The sequence below is a fragment of the Limulus polyphemus genome, unplaced genomic scaffold, assembly GCF_000517525.1.
Source record: "Limulus polyphemus unplaced genomic scaffold, Limulus_polyphemus-2.1.2 Scaffold1819, whole genome shotgun sequence".
Taxonomy (NCBI): Eukaryota; Metazoa; Arthropoda; class Merostomata; order Xiphosura; family Limulidae; genus Limulus; species Limulus polyphemus.
This window is the reverse complement of record NW_013667429.1, coordinates 163,623-184,790: the sequence shown is the minus strand read 5'-3', so window position 1 is coordinate 184,790 and position 21,168 is coordinate 163,623. Positions and strand designations below refer to the sequence as shown.

The 21,168-nt window shown below is 32.5% G+C and overlaps 1 protein-coding gene across 4 annotated transcripts in view; it reads left to right on the top strand.

The window, feature by feature from the left end:
• Window positions 1-18,247, top strand: part of LOC106465054 — a 32,419-nt gene extending 14,172 nt beyond the window's left edge. Inside the window, exons 2-8 of one of the 4 annotated variants that reach the window (XM_013925249.2) lie at window positions 1,584-1,936; window positions 3,493-3,621; window positions 5,058-5,263; window positions 7,732-7,782; window positions 16,756-16,803; window positions 16,952-16,991; window positions 17,640-18,247. In XM_013925249.2, coding sequence (XP_013780703.1) covers window positions 1,588-1,936; window positions 3,493-3,621; window positions 5,058-5,263; window positions 7,732-7,782; window positions 16,756-16,803; window positions 16,952-16,960 — 792 coding nt within the window. In that variant the 5' untranslated portion in view covers window positions 1,584-1,587 and the 3' untranslated portion in view covers window positions 16,961-16,991; window positions 17,640-18,247. Of the gene's footprint in view, window positions 1-1,583; window positions 1,937-3,492; window positions 3,622-5,057; window positions 5,264-7,731; window positions 7,783-16,752; window positions 16,804-16,951; window positions 16,992-17,639 lie in introns of all 4 variants that reach the window. The other 3 variants (XM_022392868.1, XM_013925248.2, XM_013925247.2) reach the window with 3 other exon arrangements.
• Window positions 18,248-21,168: the final 2,921 nt, after the last annotated feature.

Genomic DNA, 21,168 nt, shown 5'->3' with positions numbered 1-21,168 from the left:
CTATAGTTCCGATTTCTGTGTCTGCTATCCTCAGTTCCCGCCGACCGTAATCGCTGTCTTTCTTTCTCTCTGCCTGCTTCGTCTCTGCCTCCGTCTGTCTCTCTCACTGTCTAGTGCACTTATATACGATAATACTGCCTGTTCTAGAAACTTCTAAGACTCTCAACACGTGCTACCAGCGACACTTGGCTCCCGCTGTCGTAACACACTAGCGAATCTTCTAGAATACTCTCACGTGACCCCCACTGTCGTAACAATATTATTATCATTTTAGTTGATATTATCATTATTAATTGCTATTATTATTATTAGTTGTTGTTACTATCAATACTGCTCCTCGGTGATTCAGCAGTACATTTACAGACTATAAACAACAAATTCTGAGGTTTAATTCTCTAGATTTGATAAAGGACAGGTGGACTATTGTGCTATTGTGTAGATTTGCACTAAAAAGCAATAACTATAGTTATTATTATTATTTTTAGTTGCTACTATCATTATTTTACTTGTTACTAGCATTGTTGTTAGTTTTAGTTCTTACTACTACTATTATTATTATTTTGAGTTGTAACTACAATTGTAATTATTTTTAGTATCATCAGTATTAGGTTTATATTATTTCAACGCTAAATTCCAGGGTTAGGTTATCCAGATTTGACCTAGTGCAATTTTGTAGCTTTGTGCAAAAAAGAGCAACAACTATTCTCATTATTATTTTTTACCCGTTACTGTCATTACCATTATTTTTAGTTGTTACTTTGATAATTAATATTTTAGTTGTTACTGTCATTATAATTTCAATTATAATTAGCAGTTATTACCATTATTATTATTCCAACTTTTACTATAATTATCATTTTTATTTGTTACTGTCAGTACCATTAATTTTAGTTGCTACTCTCATTATAATTATTTGTTGCATTTATTACCATTATTATTATTATTCCAACTTTTACTATCATTATAATTTTTATCTGTTACTATCATTAATATTATTGCTACTTGTTACTATCAGCAATCGAACTATTATGAATACACATGTAAAATAGACATCCACTGCATCACCTATCTGGACACCAAATGTAAATTAATCAGGGGTACATTTAGCTGAGAAAGCTTCACGTGAGAGTTTTAATGTTTTCTGAGACCCTGAGCTTTCTTCTTAATTATCCTTATTAAATAAACATTTAAATTATCTTGGCATTGAAGTTTAGTGAAACCTTATATTTAGTGTATTAAACCAGTTGAAACAAGAACATAGCTTCTCTAACAGTGAATCAGTGTAAACTGGTTGTCTATCTTTTCAAGACTTTTATCAAAATCGTTTCTCAAACCTTGTATTCTTTCTTATTAAGGCAAGGTTTTAATTCATAATTTCAAGGACTTATTTCAGACACTTGTCTTACATCAACTGTTATATAACTTCTGATCAACATCCATCATAATCATTCATGTTCTATTTAAATATTTTAAAAATTTATCCAAATAGTAATCGAGTCCATGTAGCTGTTGTCACTTAATCTTTACATTAGTTTAAACCTTTTCGTCACTTTGTTTAATCATATTTAATTTATTAATTTCAGAAACATGGAAATATCAACCTTTTCCCTGCTTCTTGTAATATGCGCATGCACACCAAGTGGCACTGATTCTCACGGGGCTTCTTTCGACGGCCTGAACACCTTAACAGACTCACTGCTTCAGGAAGTAATGGCTCGAATGCAAGGATTTGACAACCCACCACCAGAGGTGTTCCTACCCGTGGACGATTCAGACTCCTACATGACACCTAGCCGAGTAGCTAAACAGTACGAAGGGCACAAAAATGGTTTCCACACCCGGCAAGAGTTACAAGGCATTCTAGGAAGAGAGCCATCCCTTCGTGACCAAGAGAAGCTACAGCACAGTTCTCTCTGGGGTCATCAGTACATGCAGGGTGAGAATATTGTAATTAGTGATTTAAGCATATGCATACAAAATGTTTTGTTTTGCCATCACTCCTTACCTGCACATTCATCACAGACTCTACATCTTGTAGGTAAAAGATATTGATAACAACAGAACCAGACATAACATCTTGCAGTTCTCAAACACCACACCATATAAATAAAAGATTTTGATATAGAAACAGTCTTAGACATCACACCTTATAAATATAATATATTAATGATGATAGAACCAGTCATCATATATCACACCTTGTAAGCAAAAGATATTGATGATATTATGCAATAAAATTGTTTGTAAATATGTTGGTATAATATTAGTCATACATGAAGTTTTAGTTTTAATTTATTTTGGTAGACGTCGGTATTTTATAAAATACTATTAGGAAATTGACTGTTATAGCAAGTAGAATTAGGTCAGAAATATCAGCTAAAATATTTATATTAAAACCAGCCTTAGTCTGTATCAGGTCAGTAAAAGCAACAATTGGACTATGTATGCCCAGCTTGGGATTATATAAGTAGTCATCAGGCAATGATTATGTTATGACCAATTAAAGAACAACCGTTTCGCCTGTCTAGAATTAATCAGTAAATAATAGTTTTTAAAAACGTTTCGGCCTGCATAGTGCTTCATCAGGAATATATTGAAATTATGATAGTTCTGTACAATATAAAACTCATCAGGAAATCAAAGTAAGACTCACAGTTTCAGTTTGCATAAAGACTAATCATATAATCATTGGAAGACTTACAGTACTGGAGTACAAAGACTCGTCATGCTATCAATGGAGGACACACAATTTCGATATGTATAATATCTCATTAGAAAGTCATTGGAAGACTCACTGTTTTAGAGTCTGAGGAGTCTTCAGGCTGTCCACAGAGGACACACGGTTTCAAATTCTATAAGGATGCAATAGGATCATGTTGGAAGACTCACGGGTTTGGAGTACGGCGATTAATCAGACTATCAATGGAGGATACACTGTTCCATCCAGACTAAGGACATTTCAGCAGAATTGGTGATGGCACATATTAAGAAATACAAATAAATGTGGTTTCAGATTGTAAAATACGTCATCTGTAATTACTAACATTTGAATATGTTTGTCAGAACCTTACCACTTTTATACATATATATATAGATATAAAAGTTTTATTTAGAGATGCCAGATATTGTTTATATTGTAATAGATTTTTCTATCTACTTTTAATTAATCATTATGTTAAAAAAAGGAAGAGTTTCGAATTCTGTCAGGAAACAAAATCGAATGTTAAGTGATCATCGTGTGAAGCTGTTGGATGAAGCCTTTGTAAATTTAATGTTGTGCTTATTTTGGCTCAGTATAGTGTTCGTCACTGAACATCAATAAAGTCAGATTATTTCAAATAAAATTAAAAGGTGTCTTCTTAAATCTATTCAACATATCATTTTTCAAAAAAGTACCACTTTTAATATTTTTATATATGAACCAATATATAATAATAATAATAATGCAATTCCATTGCCCAGCAACTAAAAAGTTTGTACATCCACCTATAGGAGGTGCTGGAGAAGGTGCTCAACACCTGAAGCCAGATGGTAGTGTCCAGAACAATCAAGAAGTAAAAACTGACGCAGTTCTTCCAGCATACTGTACTCCTCCTAACCCTTGCCCTATTGGTTATACAGGTAAGAATTTTAATCTTCAAAACTTTGCCTATATAGCCAAAATATAAAGTCTCAAACCTTAAATTTCTTAGTAACAGAGAACAAGTGTTCTGGGATTATAAATCTTTCTATGTACGGCTAATAGTTTAAAGTTTCAAAGACACACTCATGTAAGACCTCCATACAGTCAGAACAAAATGTAAAAAACAACAACCAAAAACCAATTCCATACTTGCACATCCAATAAAACAATAAATTGTAAAAGACCTTCAGTCTTGGCTATACAGGGAGGAATGTACTGCTTTAAGCAAAATGAAAATAACTTTGATTCCTATAATTAGTAGTTGATGGTACTCACTTGATCAGAAATTTTCAACTTAAGCTAATTATCACACCATTTTTATGCTGCGCCCTCTAGCATTTTCATTACTTCTACACATTTCGTGATTGTCACATGAGGGGAGGGGTGACTACTTCCTCTGACACCACAACTTTTACTGATCAAGTTCATAGTCATAGAATTTGACTTCATGTACCAACATGATTACTGACCAAATTAGTAGATAAAAAGAAAGGTATTTTTGACTCCTTCTTTAACCCACATGATTGTTAATGGCCAGATGTTTAGCCAGGGGTAGAAGATTATGACTCCTTCATCTAATCAGCATGATTATTAATGGCCAGTGTTTATCCAGCGGTAGAAGATTATGACTCCTTCATCTAATCAGCATGATTGTTAATGGCCAGATGTTTAGCCAGGGGTAGAAGATTATGACTCCTTCATCTAACCAGCACGATTGTTAATGGCCAGTGTTTAGCCAGGGGTAGAAGATTATGACTCCTTCATCTAATCAGCATGATTGTTAATGGCCAGATGTTTAGCCAGGGGTAGAAGATTATGACTCCTTCATCTAACCAGCACGATTGTTAATAGTCAGACTTGTGATTAGAGGAGGAGGAATAAGTTTCCTTCAATTAACTAGCTTAATTATTAATGGCAGCCTTGTAGCTACAAAAAGGGGAATATGATTTCTTCATCTAAACCGCATGAGTGATAATGGTCAGATGTTTAGCCAGAGGAAGGGAAATATCCATTATGTCATTTAGGCACAAGGTAGAGTAAAGTTCATAAATGTTGTTAATTAATTAATAGTTTAAACAAGGGGTTTTTGTTACCAATCCCTCATCATAATTACTATGTTTTTGCAGAAGACCATTTAACTCATTTATGTTCTCTACTATCACTGAAAGGTTAACTACGATCCCTCTGATTAAAAACATTCATTATAAACAATAGATGAGAGAAAATATAAACTATTTGAAGATTCTATTGTTATCCTTACTTTCCATCAAAACGTATACATTTCTTATTGAATTTTAATAAGAAATTTCTGTAATGATAAAGATATCTCTAAATATGTTAGGCCAGATAATTAATGGCATCACTTGCTTTCTAGCGGAAGATGGCTGTTTGGAAGACTTTGTCAATACAGCTGCCTTCAGTCGCGAGTATCAGAGTTCTCAGGACTGCATGTGTGATGCTGAACATATGTTTGGCTGTCCTACTTCCACACAAGATAACGAACTAGACGCCCTGGCCCAGTCCATACAAAATCAAGGGTTAATGGACTCTACACTAAACAGGATCGTTCAAAACATGCAGGTAAAACACTGTAGTGTTGTGACGTAGTACCTGTACCAGGCATGTTTTATAGAGGCAAACACTGTATTGCTGTGATGTAGTACATGTATCAGACATTCGATGACGAGGAACCCACTTTGAGACTAATAATGCTTGGAGACGGCTTGAATGATGACAAAACCTTGTCGAAACGTTGTACATTTGCTGTTATGTTAAACTTATATTAAAGTTTTTTTCATTACCCATTCAACCCGTCTCCAAGCATTATATGCATCAGACATGTTGCATAAAGATAAACACTGTATTGCTGTAAGGCATTTTCTGTATCAGACATCTTTTACGCATGTAAATGTTTTGCCTATGTGATGTAGCACCTTTATCGAGCATGTTTTTAGTAGAGCTACTTGACATTTAGACAGTAGTTTCTAAGCTTCAAATCTTCTTGCATTATAAAGGGTGCTGTATTGTAAAAAATGAGCTGAATGCTCCATTACCATCAAATGAACGTACTTGTATTTGGTTAAATGTATAGTCTTTTACTCATCACTAATACATCTAAATTAAACAAAATGCTTACATTCCACCACTATATGAGGCCTACTTTTCTTGCTTCGGTCTTCTAAACAGCACTGATGAGTCGTGAAAACTAGTCCATTGTAGTAGAAGCAGTGAATCAAAGGCATACGTTAGGCCTCTACATTATATTTTCTTCACGTTTTGGTGAAGAAAATAAATTAAAAGATAAACATAATATTATTGTTGTTACTCCAATTTTTACAAGAATATCAAAAAGTCTCGATGAAAGAGTAGAAATTTATATCCAACTAAATGTGTATGGAAACAATAGTTTTATAAATGATATCCTTCTTTCTTGTCTACACCAACTTAACTATGTTTCCAAGTAATACAAATGGAGAGTATTTAGTTACCAAGTAATTTATAGTTAATATCAATTCATACAACATTTTACTTTCCAAAAAGTATTTACTTGTTTGCTTATTGTTAAGCGCAAAGCTACGCAACTGACTATCCATTCTCTGCCCACCACGGGTATCGAAACCTGGTTTCTAGCATTGTAAGACCATAGACATACCGCTGGGGAAGTATTTATTTAAATACTAATAAAAATATTTGAAAACAAGAGACTTTTTAAGTTTTTGCGATATTAGTTTGCCAACAAAACGCCGAAAAGAAAAGTTTCGTATAATAAGAAAAGTGTGAAAGTGGTCCATCGATGTTTAAATCTAATTTAGTTTAAATGTATCAACTTTTGAATTTGATTTACGCTAACTTCATGTTGCTTTGACAAATAATAATTAGAAATTAGTTCAGAAATTCTCACATTTACAAGCGATTTAAAAAAGTTTTTTTATACTGAAAAATTTTTATAAACAAATTTTACATAATTCTGTAAAGCTGTCATTGATGTCAAAATATACCTAAGCTTTTAGCACATTCTTAACTGAAACTAGAAAGGGTTAATTGCACTTTATAAAAACGATTTGCTAGTACAGTGGCATGTAGCTGCAGGTGCTATCCCTAATGACATACTTATTAGTTATATATTCGATTCATGACGAATTCACGACCATTCGCTAGGGTTGACTTGTGGCTGGAGGTTTATGTGTCCGTTCTTTTTAAATTAAAAATTTTCATATAGTGAAATTGTTCAAAGGCTCTGTGCTAAAAATCACAAAATTTTAAGGAGGAGGAACTTAATGTTCTTCATAGGAGCAGAGAATTTAGGACAGAAATGAGATCCAGAACCATTCTTTAAATACATCTCGAGTAATGCCCACATCCATGAAATGAATACTATGGTTATGAAAGAAAATTCTCTGATCCAAATTGCCATTGCGATGAAGCTGAGTACATTTCCATGCACCGTTAACAAGATAATAAAGAAGGATTTGAAGTTCACGAAGGCTCAAAAACTTCCAACCACAACTCAAAAGAACGTCCGGTTTCATGAGTAAGATGGCCGAACAAGCTGAATCACAGCATTCGACCATAAATTTGTCAAGTCTTTTGATGTAGTTCCAATGGCTTTTTACACTTTAGGTATGCTTAAATACAGTTTGGGAAGCCAATGTTCACGTAAAATGGATAGTTTATGAAAATATTGTCCAGTTTATAATCGGAGATTAACCTCGCCATCCATGAATAAAAATTTTTGTGTCTAGAAATATTGAGTGATTGTGGCCAACAGACTGAACACAGTAGATGATGTAGAATGTAATTTCAAGGGCAACAAAAGGGACCATCGTTTTTACAGGGTGTTATTAACCCTCGGTAGTACTGAACCCATTTCATTATTTAATTTTTTAACGTATCACCCGAGCCATAAATTATACAAAACATTTTCAAAATAATTGTGGTATGTTATTTTATTGCATACTCGTGTGGCATAATAATTTGAAATAACTCACAAGTTTACGATTAATTCATTCCAAACTATAATGATAATGTTCCCTTTTATTCATATGCAGATTGAAGGAGAGCACAAAACCTTAGTTGCTAAAAAGTTTTTCAACCCTAACGTAAGTATTTACATTACATACTATAGAAAAACATGATTTTTTTACATATATATATTTGTTACCATTTTATGTATCTATACAACATAGCGTGTTACAATATATAGCAGATCTTAAAATTTTTCAGGAATGAAATATACATATCACTGGATGGTTCCTTCTTATGTCCAAAAGTTCATTAAAATATAACTTTATGTTTCACTTTATAAACACAATTATAAAAAATATACTTCTGTGTGTGTGTGTTTGATTTTCAGTTCTATATGAATAGCCATGACATATGTTGTGTTTATAATTTATAATGTACTTATTAACAATTTGGACCTTCTGCACTTACTCAACTGTTAAAACTTTTCTTAGCGCCTACACCACTATTATGTCTGCCGTATTCCAGCTATCCTGATGAGACCCGGTATTGGGTGAAAGGGCTTGTTGGCACTGAATATAGTAAATGTAGTGTGTTCGACTTATCAAGAACCACGGCAGTGGTTAATAATAGGCATCGCCCATATATTCTCTTTTTATTGTTATTACTGTTCCGCCAGCCTACAGCAAAAACGGGCGCGAGTATTACAATCAAACCCGGGCAATATTACCAAACGGATCATTTCGCATTACGTAGGGTACATTTTAAATTATTTCTTTATTTTAAAAAAATCATAATTCTAGTGTAAACGATATTATCATTACAACTTAAAGTTGATTTACTTAAAACTATCTGGTGTTCCTTGAAAAAGTTTAAGTACAGGATGAAACAGGAATCAATCACCAGCTAATAATAACTGAAATTTATGTGACTATAACATGTAGATACTCAATGCTTTGTACACTATACAATCGGTGTCTTTAGAGAGCCAACCCTATTCTATGTATAAACTGAAGGAATAAAAAACAATACACATAATATTAAATTTTATTACACACATTCGTAGAATAATTATTTTAAAAGGCACGAAGGTTTATTTAAAGCGATGTTGTATGTGCACATATTTTTCTTTAAAAGAATGCTTTTCTACTGGTAAAATTTTATACATTACGTAATAAAATTTTAAAAGCCTGCAAATAGAAATAGAAAACATTGTAAGCTCACTATATTCTCAAACAAATCTCCATGACAATCTTCAGCTGCAGCTTAAATTTTTACATCTTGAACTATTGCGATCAAATAGTCAATATCTACAGTAAATCATCATGAACTTTATCAGCTAATCTCTCGCAACAAATATCTTTGAGCTGTGGTTTAAAAGATAGCATCAAGCTCAGTTTCGAACATCGGATTGGCATTGACGATGATTGCCAATCCTAAGTGTCGAATTATAGCCCATACTGCCTGATCGCGAATATTCTAGATACTGCAGATAGAGTAGCAAATATTGTGCAAGCAGGAGATGGCGATAGTGGAAGAGGGTCGTAGGAATGTCTCGGCCCAAACTCCATCATAAATGAAGGGGGGGGGAGGTATATTAATATAATCGATTCATAATTGTCAATTAACACGTTTTCGACCTAGTAGAATGTGTAGAATGTCACTCTAAGAGGAAATCTGGAGAGCTGCAGCAAAATTGTAATTGGCCGTACTATGGCCAGTGGAGAGGAGGAGGAAGAAGAAGGAAATATAACAACTATAAGAAATATTAAAAATGCTTATTTGTATACATATGATATTATATTATGACACATTTTCTTATAGATGCATTGAATACGTATGCATGCATCTATACATCTATATGTACGGCTTTAGAACTTAAAAAATACTATAAAGCTTACATATATGTATATATATATATATATACAAGTCAATATGCATTGTATGTTAATACATGTATAAAACTCATGCAGTTATTAAATTCAGTCCATGCACCATTCCAGTATAGTTCATTAGTATTTCCGATCCAGTGTTTACAGACTCCCCATATAGCTACCGGATATAAATATACTAGCTGTATATATTTTACAAGCATATAAATAAAATGTGATATGTTAATCACCATGCATCATAGTGATAATACATACAATACCGATATCAAAGATAACTCTGGGTCAATTATATCAGGAGCAATAGCCATCCAATTTGAATGAAGCCAATCCAAAGGTTGTCATTGTTTCATTAAACTAAACTGTTTTAAATAGGACAGTATTCCTATTATACATATTTATGTCCATGATGAACATGAAAAAATTTAGAAACAAGATAGCTAACTTAAACTAAAAATTCACATATACAAACAAGCTTAAGGTTTGAGACACAAGATAAATGAAAATTTGGGAATCTAAAGACCTCCAACAGGTAATAGTAAACAAGGTAAGAATACAAGGCTTGAGATAATGTAGACATTATTTACTCAAGCTACAAATCTCTATTTTGACTCCATGCTAGTGGTTTTTAGGATACCTGAGCGTCACGCTGCCAGAGGTCACCACATGTGTGGCGATCTCAGACAATGGGGAGACAATGGTGTAACCAGAGTCGATGACGTCACAGTTCTTTCAAGTGTCACCATAGGGTGCATTACCTGGACACTCAAAAAGCAGAGAGAGCATTGCTAAGCGTGACATTATAATTCCATGAAATGGAACCAGAGGGCGCAGTTACCTTAGAGAGGGGTGATATCATAGTTTTATACCAGAGGGCCTGTTACTATAGACAAATATTTTTACTGAGGTTTCTATAGGCAGATAATGTTACTAGGTGGATAATCTCGTAGAATTGCAAACATATTTCAACTTCGCATTACTAGGCTGCCATGATGATTTCATCATAGAGTGTCTCAACATATCATCAATGTCTAGATTTAATTCCATTTCACTTTATAAGTAAAGCATTAAGTACAATTTAACAAGCTGACAGTCCTGTAGGGCTGCATATAGGTCTTAACTTATGTTTTTGTTTTCATTTATATATTTATTTATATTAAATGACTTTTAAAAAGGTGGATAGCGTTCCACAGAATTGCATACAAATTTATATTTATACTTTTAATTTATATAGCACATATGTTTCACAAAGGCTGATAGTGTTTTTATAGACTGATTATAGTTTTAGTTTCTATATTTAAGCATAATTTTTAAATTATTGTCCTGGAAAGGACGCTTATTTAAATATTATGCAATAATATAACATAAAAGCTTGCACTTTCCTTTATTTGTCTTTATTATACCCATATAACTATGATTTTATTGTTCTTGACAAAATATATTATTTCACTTATGTATTTCTATAGTGTTTCAATGGGCCAAAGATGCTACCATTACAAGGTGTCACTAAATGTAGTGTTACTTTAGGAGGACAATGTTCCATAGGATTTTAACACACCTGCTGTTTTTTTGTTTTTTTTACAAGTCAATGAAACGACATATCTCAGTTCGTACATATTATCCATTATTTGCATGAGGCAGTTATTGTAACTAATAATTTACTTTATATATTTTTATCATCGTTAAAAGGATGCTTATTTAGTTCTCTATAAAATCTAACATACAGTTTCACTTTATAAGCATATAATGTTATAATGTCGAGCATAAAATATGTTCTTATGGTAATCCTCTATGTATGATTCCATTCATATAATTCTGCTACAACTAAATATAATAAATGTACGACTCACTGTCTAACCTTACTATTATAGAATCTATTTAAAATAGCAAACTTACCATTCACTTGATGTTCTGCACAATTAAAATTCATAAAACTTTGTGCTTTTACTTTTTCTTCAATAGACATTGAAATAAACCTCTATGATATGTCAAGGTCACTGTTTGTTAGGAAATACAAAGATCGTCACATAGTAACTCATACAAACTGTGCGAGTTATTTCAACATACCAGTTGATGACAAATTTTGACCGTATGTTCTCCTAAGGCAAGTAACGCTTTCGTTTCCACAAACCAGAAATTATATTTTCATATATTTCAAAACTTCATTTAAACTTATTAGTTTTCCAAATAAATATAATATTGTTCACTATCATTTATATACTATACAAAATCTTACATACTAAGTTGGAATGAACAAATAGTGATATGAACATAGTTTGTTTGAAATCTAATCCAATAAAATTATAAACCATGGTGCTTGTAGTTTTGTTAAGTGTATATGATACTTGTTAATTTGGGTTATGTTGGGCTATGATGAAACATGAGTTTTATATAAGAACGCCGAGTTCTTTAATTCATGTTACCAAAACATTGTTTCCAAATCTTTGTGACGACAATATCATTGAAATAATAGTCCTTTTACGATTATGTTCATTTGTGCTTTAAGTCAGTAAGACTAAACTGTGTCAGTCGACTTAGAATATTTTTCATAATAAAAAAGTGGTTCAGTTCTACTTTTCATATTTACTTGGATATGTCAAATGTATGATTTTTCATTATATAACTAACATCTATTTTTCCTGAAAATGACTTAGTTTCATGTCTAGTTTTATAAGTCATTAGAGTTTAAAGGATCTACATAAACAATTAATATAGTTACCTCTTTGTCTAGAGCGTATTTCTTACTAACTGCACATAGTCCATATGTTTGCTTTCAGCCTATTCGTGACTTGACTCACATGTTCGATATTCAAGAGCACTGATTGGCTCCATAAATTTTGATTTTAGAAAATATACAAGGCAGGATGTCAAGTTTAGAAAAGCTTTTGACCTTTAGGTTTAACTAAAACAGATAACACTTTCATTTGAATATAGAACACTCTATCTGCCTAATGGTTTTACTAAAAGAAGAGGGTGATCAATATGCCAGAAAACTTTTATGAAAACAAACGTTGAACAAGACAATTATAATACATTGTCGCTATCTATGTATTTACATTATACTTAATATTGAAAACAAATAGTTAAAACTCTACATAATCATATATTTTCTACATAAATTTAATGTTCACCATACTTTAACTAGAGTTTTTATATGTCACTGAATTTAAAATTTAGTAAATAATCAGTATAATGAAATGTCTGAGATTTATGATTTCATTATACAAGACAATGAATTATATTTGTATGTACTCGAATGGTAACAGAGGGTAGTGTTGATACTTTCTATCACAGGTCTGACATATCCTAATTTTAATATCAGTCTACAGCAAATAGTCTACAGTTCAGTGAAATCTTGGTCACTTTTCAAATATAAATACCCTGTCCCTTTCATCACTAATAATCACACCGATGCAGCTGTACTACATGGAAGAAAGAATGATAAACCAGCCTTTAAATGTATGTATTTCGTAACACATATTTCTTTGCTTATAAATCTAATTTCTGTGTTTCTTTGTCATAGTAATGTTTCTTTTCAGTTATATTCATTATATTAATAGATTAAGTTGCTGCATATTACTAATTATGTACTATATTATAATTTAGTCTATTGGGGAAAAAAAAAGAAATGCTGCTGCCATTAATGAAATAGCAAAAAAGATCAAATACAGTAGTGAAGAAGAACCAGTAACCTTAAAAAACAACAGTTAGGTTCTTTTACTATCATACATCATGAAGAAGCGCCTGATTCATCTCAGGTATACCCTATTGGGAACGACCATTACATCATTCTATCAACTTATGAGAATAATTTGTATATTCAAATTCGGCAGTTCAAGGACTTTGAAAAAGGAAAAATATATCCAAAAAACAGAATGGTAGGAATTTAAGCTGTGGATCTCAAACATTAGCATAGCTGTACAGAGCAAAACTGAACAAGTTTCTTCTAGAAGGACGGCATCTGGTAATTTGTGGTGTGTGTGTGTTAATAATATACATATCGACTTGATTATCATGGTATTGATGTGACATCTGATAAGATTCTCTTTGTTTGATGATAGCATATTGGGCTATGATGAAACATGAGTTTTATGTAAGAACACTGAGTTATATAATTCATGTTACCGAAACATTGTTTCAAAATCTTTGTGAGGAAAATATCATTGAAATTATCACTTGATTTAAAATTAATGGTCCTTTTATGATTATGTTCATTTAGAAAACTAATAAGTTTAAATGAAGTTTTGAAATATATGAAAATAGAATTTCTGGTTTTGGAAACAAAAGCATTACTTGGTTTAGGAGAACATACAATCAAAACTTGTCATCAACTGGTATGCTGAAATAACTCACACAGTTTGTATGAGTTACTATGTGACGACCTTTGTTTTTCCCAACAAACAATGATCTTGACATCTGACAGAGGTTTATCTCAATGTTTATTGAAGAAGAAAGTAAAAGCACAAAGTTTTATGAATTTTAATTATATATAACATCAAGTGAATGTTAGCTGTTGCTATTTTAAATAGATTCTATAATATTAAATTTAAACAGAAAGTTGTTCATTTATTATATTTAGTTCTAGCAAAATGATATGAATGAAATCATAAATAGAGGATTACCATAAGAATATATTTTATGCCAGATATTATAACATACATTATAAAATGAAACTGTATATTAAATATAAATATAATTTTAAACCTGTATGCAATTCTGTAGAATACTGTCCACCTTTGTAAAATACTTGAAAAGTGAATTATACAAATAAATATATAAATGAAAACAAAAAATATGTTAAGACCTGTATGATATCTCTAGGGACTGTCAGCCAAGTAGCATCATCCACCTATAGAAACCTTTGTAACAGCATCTGCCTATAGTAATAGGCCCTCTGTGCAAAATGTTAGTAATGCCATCTGCTTACAGAATCTTAATAACACCATCTGCCTATAAATCATAGTAACACAATCTGCCTATAGTAACAAACCCTATGGTATCAAACTATTATATCACCTCTCCCTTACATAATCGCACTCTCTGTTTCCACTTTGTGGAACTATGACGTCACACCTAGCAGCGCTGTCTCTTTCTTTTGCCTGGTCCTAGCAATGTGCCCTCTGGTGACACTTCGAGAAACTATGACGTTATCGTCTCCCCCATTGCCTGAGGTCGACACACTCTCGAGTATTCTCATAAATACTAGCATGGAGTCAAAATTGTGGTTTGTAGCTTGATTAAATAATGTCTACAGTATCTTCACCCTCGTGTACTTACCTCGTGAATTACTATTTCTATTTTCAGGTTTTTTAAATTTCCGATTTTTTATTTATTTTGTGTTTTAAACTTTAAGCTTGTTTTTATACTTCTTTGTGACTGCTTTTTCACTTTAAGCTAATTATCTTGTTTCTGTATTTTTTATGATTAATATTCCTATTTTAAATCAACAATTTTTAATAATCTTATCATAACATATTCCCCATTACTTTCATTCAGAGGTTCTTTGGTTTACTGTATTCACTCGAAATTCTGAACTTACTGCACTTAGCCAACAGTTTAAACCTACTGCATTCACACAAAAGTTTGAACCTACTGCACTCACCCGACAGTTTGGAACTACTGTACTCACGTGACATTCTGAATCTACCACCCTCAACCGACATTCTGAACCTAACAGTTTGAGCCTACTGCACTCACCCAACATTCTGATCCTAGTGCATTCACCAACATTCTGAATCCACTGCATTCTTCCAACATATTGAACCTACTGCCCTCAACCAACGTTCTGAACCTAACAGTTTGAGCCTACTGCACTCACCCAACATTCTGATCCTAGTGCATTCACCAACATTCTGAATCCACTGCATTCTTCCAACATATTGAATCTATTGCACTCAACCGACGTTCTGAACCTACTGCACTCATCAACATTCTAAATATATAGCATTCTCCCAGCATTCTGAGTCTACTCCACTTACCCAACATTTTGAGCCTACTACACTCATCCAACAAGCTGAACCTACTGCACTCATTTGACATTTTTAGCCTACAGAACTTGCCTGACAAATTGAACTTACTGCAATTATCCAACACTTTGAACCTACTGAACTATCCCTATATCCTGAGCCTATTACACCCACTGATATTCTGAACGACCTGATCCACACGGCAGTTTGAACCTACTGCACTCATTCGATAGTTTGAATATACTGCACTCAACCAACAGTTTTAACCTACTATGTTCAACCAATAACTTGACCCTACTGAATTCACCTTGCAGCTTGAGCCTACCGCACCACACTCATCCCACATTCTGAGCCGACTGAACTCATCTGACACTTTGAACCTACCACACTTATCCAACTGTTTGAACTTAATGGATTCACACGACAGTTTTATCCTACTGAATTCGCCTCACATTTCGAACCTACTGACTCATTGACATTCTGAAAAAACCTGCACTCATCCCATAGTAGGAAAACGAGTCAGAAAGTCAAACATTTATTTTACTTTTTCAAAGAAGTTCTTACAGTTTTGGTTATTGTGTACAATTCAGTTTGTTTTTTTAATTTATTTTATCTTATTAATGTTATTGTTACGTGCCTGCCTGTTTGTTGATTTCTGGTATAAATTCTTTCCGAGGAACTTCAGCGATACAAGTCCCTTCTTGGTTAAACCAGTTTATTCTTTCTCGATACAAACTTTGTAGTACACAGTAATTCCACAGTCAGTACATTTCTCGTCACTTTAAACTTAACAAGTTTTATAATACATGCTATAAGTCATAGCGATTCACAATCTCGATAACTTAGCTCTCGACGAGTACAAACACACACTTTATATTACCATAACTACTGTTCGCTTCTTTAATTATCTGTCCCTCGCTGGCTTCTATGCCAGGTTTATATACTAAAGAAGGGGGCGTTTCGAATACACTCTTGCATCCCCAATCATTCATGATCATTCCAGAAATTCATCATGTCTCACCAGAGTCACGTGACTTCCGTTGTCGTAACATTAGCATCATTATTGGTATTTTCATGCTTAAGATTTTAGTTCAGGACAAGAGATGCGTCGTTAATTATTAACATGCAAAAAATTGTTTAAGTCAAATAAATATTCATTATCCACGTGGATTTGTCAAAATTTTATTAGTTAAGAGGTTAGCATAAGAAAATAGTGTGTTCGCTTTATTCTAATCTCAATAAAATTATTCAGCAGTTGAAACCCAAAACCAAAATGTTTACCCAAAGAGGAACTACTCTCAATGTAAGTAACAAGTAATTATTCTCTGCTATTAGCTTAATCTAGATTTTTATTTAGCTGTCGGTGTAATTATGAATAGAATATTATTAATTTATGAATTGCATGTCTTGGTATTTTACTGTTATCAAACATTGTATCTGTATATCTACAGTCACTCTGATGGAACTGCAATAGTTGCTGCATTGAATAAGGTATCGTTTGAAAATTCTTTTTCCCTGTATTTTTTATAAGCAATAGTTTAAACTATTTTAGTAAAACTTAACAGTCTGTAGGATGACCATTATTTTGTAGTTTCTACGATTTTGATCAATTACTTGAACACAACAGAGGACGCCACAGTAAGAGAGTTTTCAGACAAGGATGAAAGTCGTATCAAACATTTTCTTAATTTAAGTTATTTTCATTAATAAAAGCATTTTACTTTATTGGATGTATGTATGCGACTTAATATTAATTTAAAACATTAAATGTATTTTAGATATAACATCAATCCATTACATATTGAGTGGCAGTTTCCTTCCTAATTACCGAGTGTTTTATTCGCCACATGAAAAATAAATAAATATGACCAGAAAACGATTGAATTTTCATGTTGAATTTTTCTTATACGCATACAAATTTTAAAGTAAAGTGACGTGAATGTTAACGAGAGTTTTGAATGTATTTTTGTCCAAGTTACACAAAATTATGTTATGGTTAGTACGTTATTAATAACTTCTAATAAAAAACAACAAAGTACACAGATGAGAACTAAAAATTAATATCTTAGTTAATAATGTGGATAATTTTGTATATCATCTTCACTTTATGAACAATAACATCAACTAATTTTCTTACAGTCCCGAAACCCATATTTGAAAGGCGAAAAATTGCCAGTTGTAGCCAAAAAAGGATAAGGATTTTACGGAGACATTTGGAGGAAGTGACACCTGGCACATGTCGTTACCAGAAGCGACAAGACCAAATATTACGTTTTATGGATATTTTATCAATTTCTAATAATAAATTCATTAACTTCATAAACCGATCAAAAAGTTGGAAAATAACAGGCTTAAGTAAATGAAAAATATATTGTATTCAGTAATTATTGTTACTCTCATAAGCTATGTTATGTCCCGTATAGTATTAACTGCTTTACATTTTTACCGATAAGTTTTAAAAACAAGTTATTTCTGAATATGAAAACATTTTAATAAATAGAATCATCATTGTAAGATGTATTAATTAGAATTATGTTTAAATATTTCACAAGATCTTCAATTCTTAATGTTTGTATATTTTAGTAGTTTAAATACTTTGAGAAAAATATAAAAATACCATTATTCTTGTTTATCTAAGATGTTTCGTTAATAGAAGAGATAGATACCTATTCCTGGTGTTCTTATTAACATGTTTTATTTAAAAGTGTTCCTATGTAACAGCATATTAAAGATACCGATAATCTCTACTTGCCTACGTAAAACTCATTTAAAAGTTAAAACTGTAAAAAAAACTGAAAAAAATGTTTCTGTCTTCTTCTCAAACTGTAGAACTTCATATATGAATAATTTATCTACTATCTAAATACAAAAGAAAAGTTTGTCAATAACTATATAAATACTATGTGGCGAGACAACGAACATCACGTTTTCAAACCTAAAGGAGAGTTTCTTCATTCTACAACAAAACAGCGTGACAACAAACATTATGTTTTCAAACCTAAATGAATGTCTGTTAGTTGTACAATAATGTATGCCCACCACGGGCATCGAATCCCGGTTTGAAGTATTATAAGCCTTCAGACTTACTGCTAGGTGACTAGGGGGGAGATAAAAAAAAATAATCGAAAGTATGCGCTGTGAAATGAGTAAACAAATAATAAGTATTTGATAAATGTTATTAAAATTATATATAACAAGATAAACAAAGAATTGGGAATTTAATAACCTGCAAACAGGGATCGTAAAAAAGTAAGATACTGAAGACATTATTTACTCAAATTACAAACCCCCATTTTGGCTCCATGCTGTTACCTAAAATTACATTGCCTATATTTAGATTTTGAAAGTATTTATAAGACCAGTTGAAGAAGAATAAAATATGATTTGTTTGTTTCCTATGGATTCTTACCCTATGGGTAGGAGATGCAATCCACAACCTCCTCTACTCCACCCCCCCCCCCCCCCAAAAAAACTTGCCTTACGATTCTGGAAAAGTACCCCTTTTTACCCTTTTTAATATTCTCCTCACATTACTGGAGTACTTGCCTGGTGTACGATACAGCTCGAGTTCAATTCGCACCTAAGAAATAATAACATTTGAACTACCACACCTACAGCGTTTCTGATTGTGCTCTTCTTCTATCGTTAAAAATTTATTAGTAATTGTAACGCTACAGGAAGATTTATTAGTTTTAAAAAATGAGACAAAGAAAAATTTAAAAATGGAAATTTGAAAGTACGAGAGGTGAAATGAAAGAAATAAACAAATAATATGTGTCTGATACAAACCTCATCAAAATTATAAATAAATATTTCAATTTTCGTATTATCACTTGTATATATATGTACAATGTTTTAAATAGTGTTGCTAAACTTATAAGTTCTTTAACGATATTGTTGCGTATCTGCTTGTTAATTTCCCGTAGAAATTCTTTCCGAGAAATTTCAGTGATACAAGTCCTTTCTTAATTAAAATTAGTTTATTCTTTCTCGATACAACTTTATAATACACAGAATTTCCACAGTCAATACGTTTCCAATCTCTATAACAAAACACACACTTTATATTACCGTCACTACCGCTTGCTTGACTCAATTATCTGTCTCTATAGCTCTCTATCTGCAATTCCCCATCTCGTTTTATTTGCCGGGCTTATATACTAAAAAAGAGGCGGCTGGAACAGACTATAGTTACCAGGACAATTCACGATACTTCCGGAATCTCATCACATGTTACCAGAGTCACGTGACTTCCGAAGTCGTAACAATATGATCGGACAAAAAATAGATTTTAACCATAAAAAACTTCTACAAAAGTGTGGTGATATAACGCCAAATTCCGAACTTTGAAAGAAAATCAATTCCACAAAATTGTTATGAGACAACAAGGCAATAGCGGGACAGTAAAGATAGATTTGTTAAAAATTATGATCGATCTTATTGTGATGTAATGTCACACGCACAACCCCGACTCAGAGATCACGCTTGCTGGCAGATGGCGCTATATACAATAAATATTTTTTATTAAATCCATAAATACTATTATGTATCCTAAATTAATATATAATGATTAAATTAATTATATTGTTTCATGCCATACTTAAAATAATATTGTATGTACTGTTCCGTAAAAAACAATTAATCAAAAATTTAGTGTCTTTTAACATCCCTCACAAAGTGAAACAAGTAAACATACATCACTCACGTCTGTAAGCACCCCTCAGAAACTAGAACAAGTAAATACACATCATCGTAATACTAACATAATGTGACATTGATGCTGTTTGACATTACCTGCTCACATACTTTTCTTTCAATAGTAAAAATTACAGTTTGCACAGTTTGTTTATTTTCAAATTAAGCACAAAGCTACACAACGGGCTATCGGTGCTCTGCCCACCACGGGTATCGAAACCCGGTTTCTAGCATCGTAAGTCCACAGACATACCGTTGTGCAACTGGGGGCTTCACAAAGTTAACTTGTACTTTTCTTCCAGAAAAAAAAAGAAAGTTTTTTCTTGCTTTGTGTTTCGAGGCAATAAAACGTCGTTTTTGTTGTTGTTGTTTTTTGACAAATTCTTAATCTTAAAAACAAGTGATTGACGGCACAGATTTTGGTGCCCACGCTCAATAATTCACAATTAAAATTTCAGGCTGACTTAAGGGTTTTAAAATAGAAATAGAAATGTTCTCTGAAATACTTACCGCTGATCCAGATGAGATGTAAATCGGTGTAAGGTTATTCGACACTTGTATTGATTACCTAATGCAAAATTATTTATTTTTCCATCACTTTTTAGAGTACAATTTTTTAAATTAAACAACAGCAATTATTCTCTAATAAAGTTATCAGAAACCTGCAAATATAAAACATAGGTAAATGTCTAGGAAACAAATACATTTGTATAACTGAATTTAAGCCAATACAATTATTATAGGCCCAGCCGTGACTTCCTATATAGTGAGGCCGACTATGAACTTGAGGCTGGGGGGGGGGGGGGGCGAGTTAGCGGTGAGTACTATTGACTAGTTAGTCAGTCTTCCCTCTAGTCTGACAGCTCCAAATTAGGGACCGATAGCACAGATAGTCCTTGTGTAGCCGTGAGCTAATATCCGAAACAAACCAAATGAATAAACTAATACACAACACAATAATAATATTTCGGTT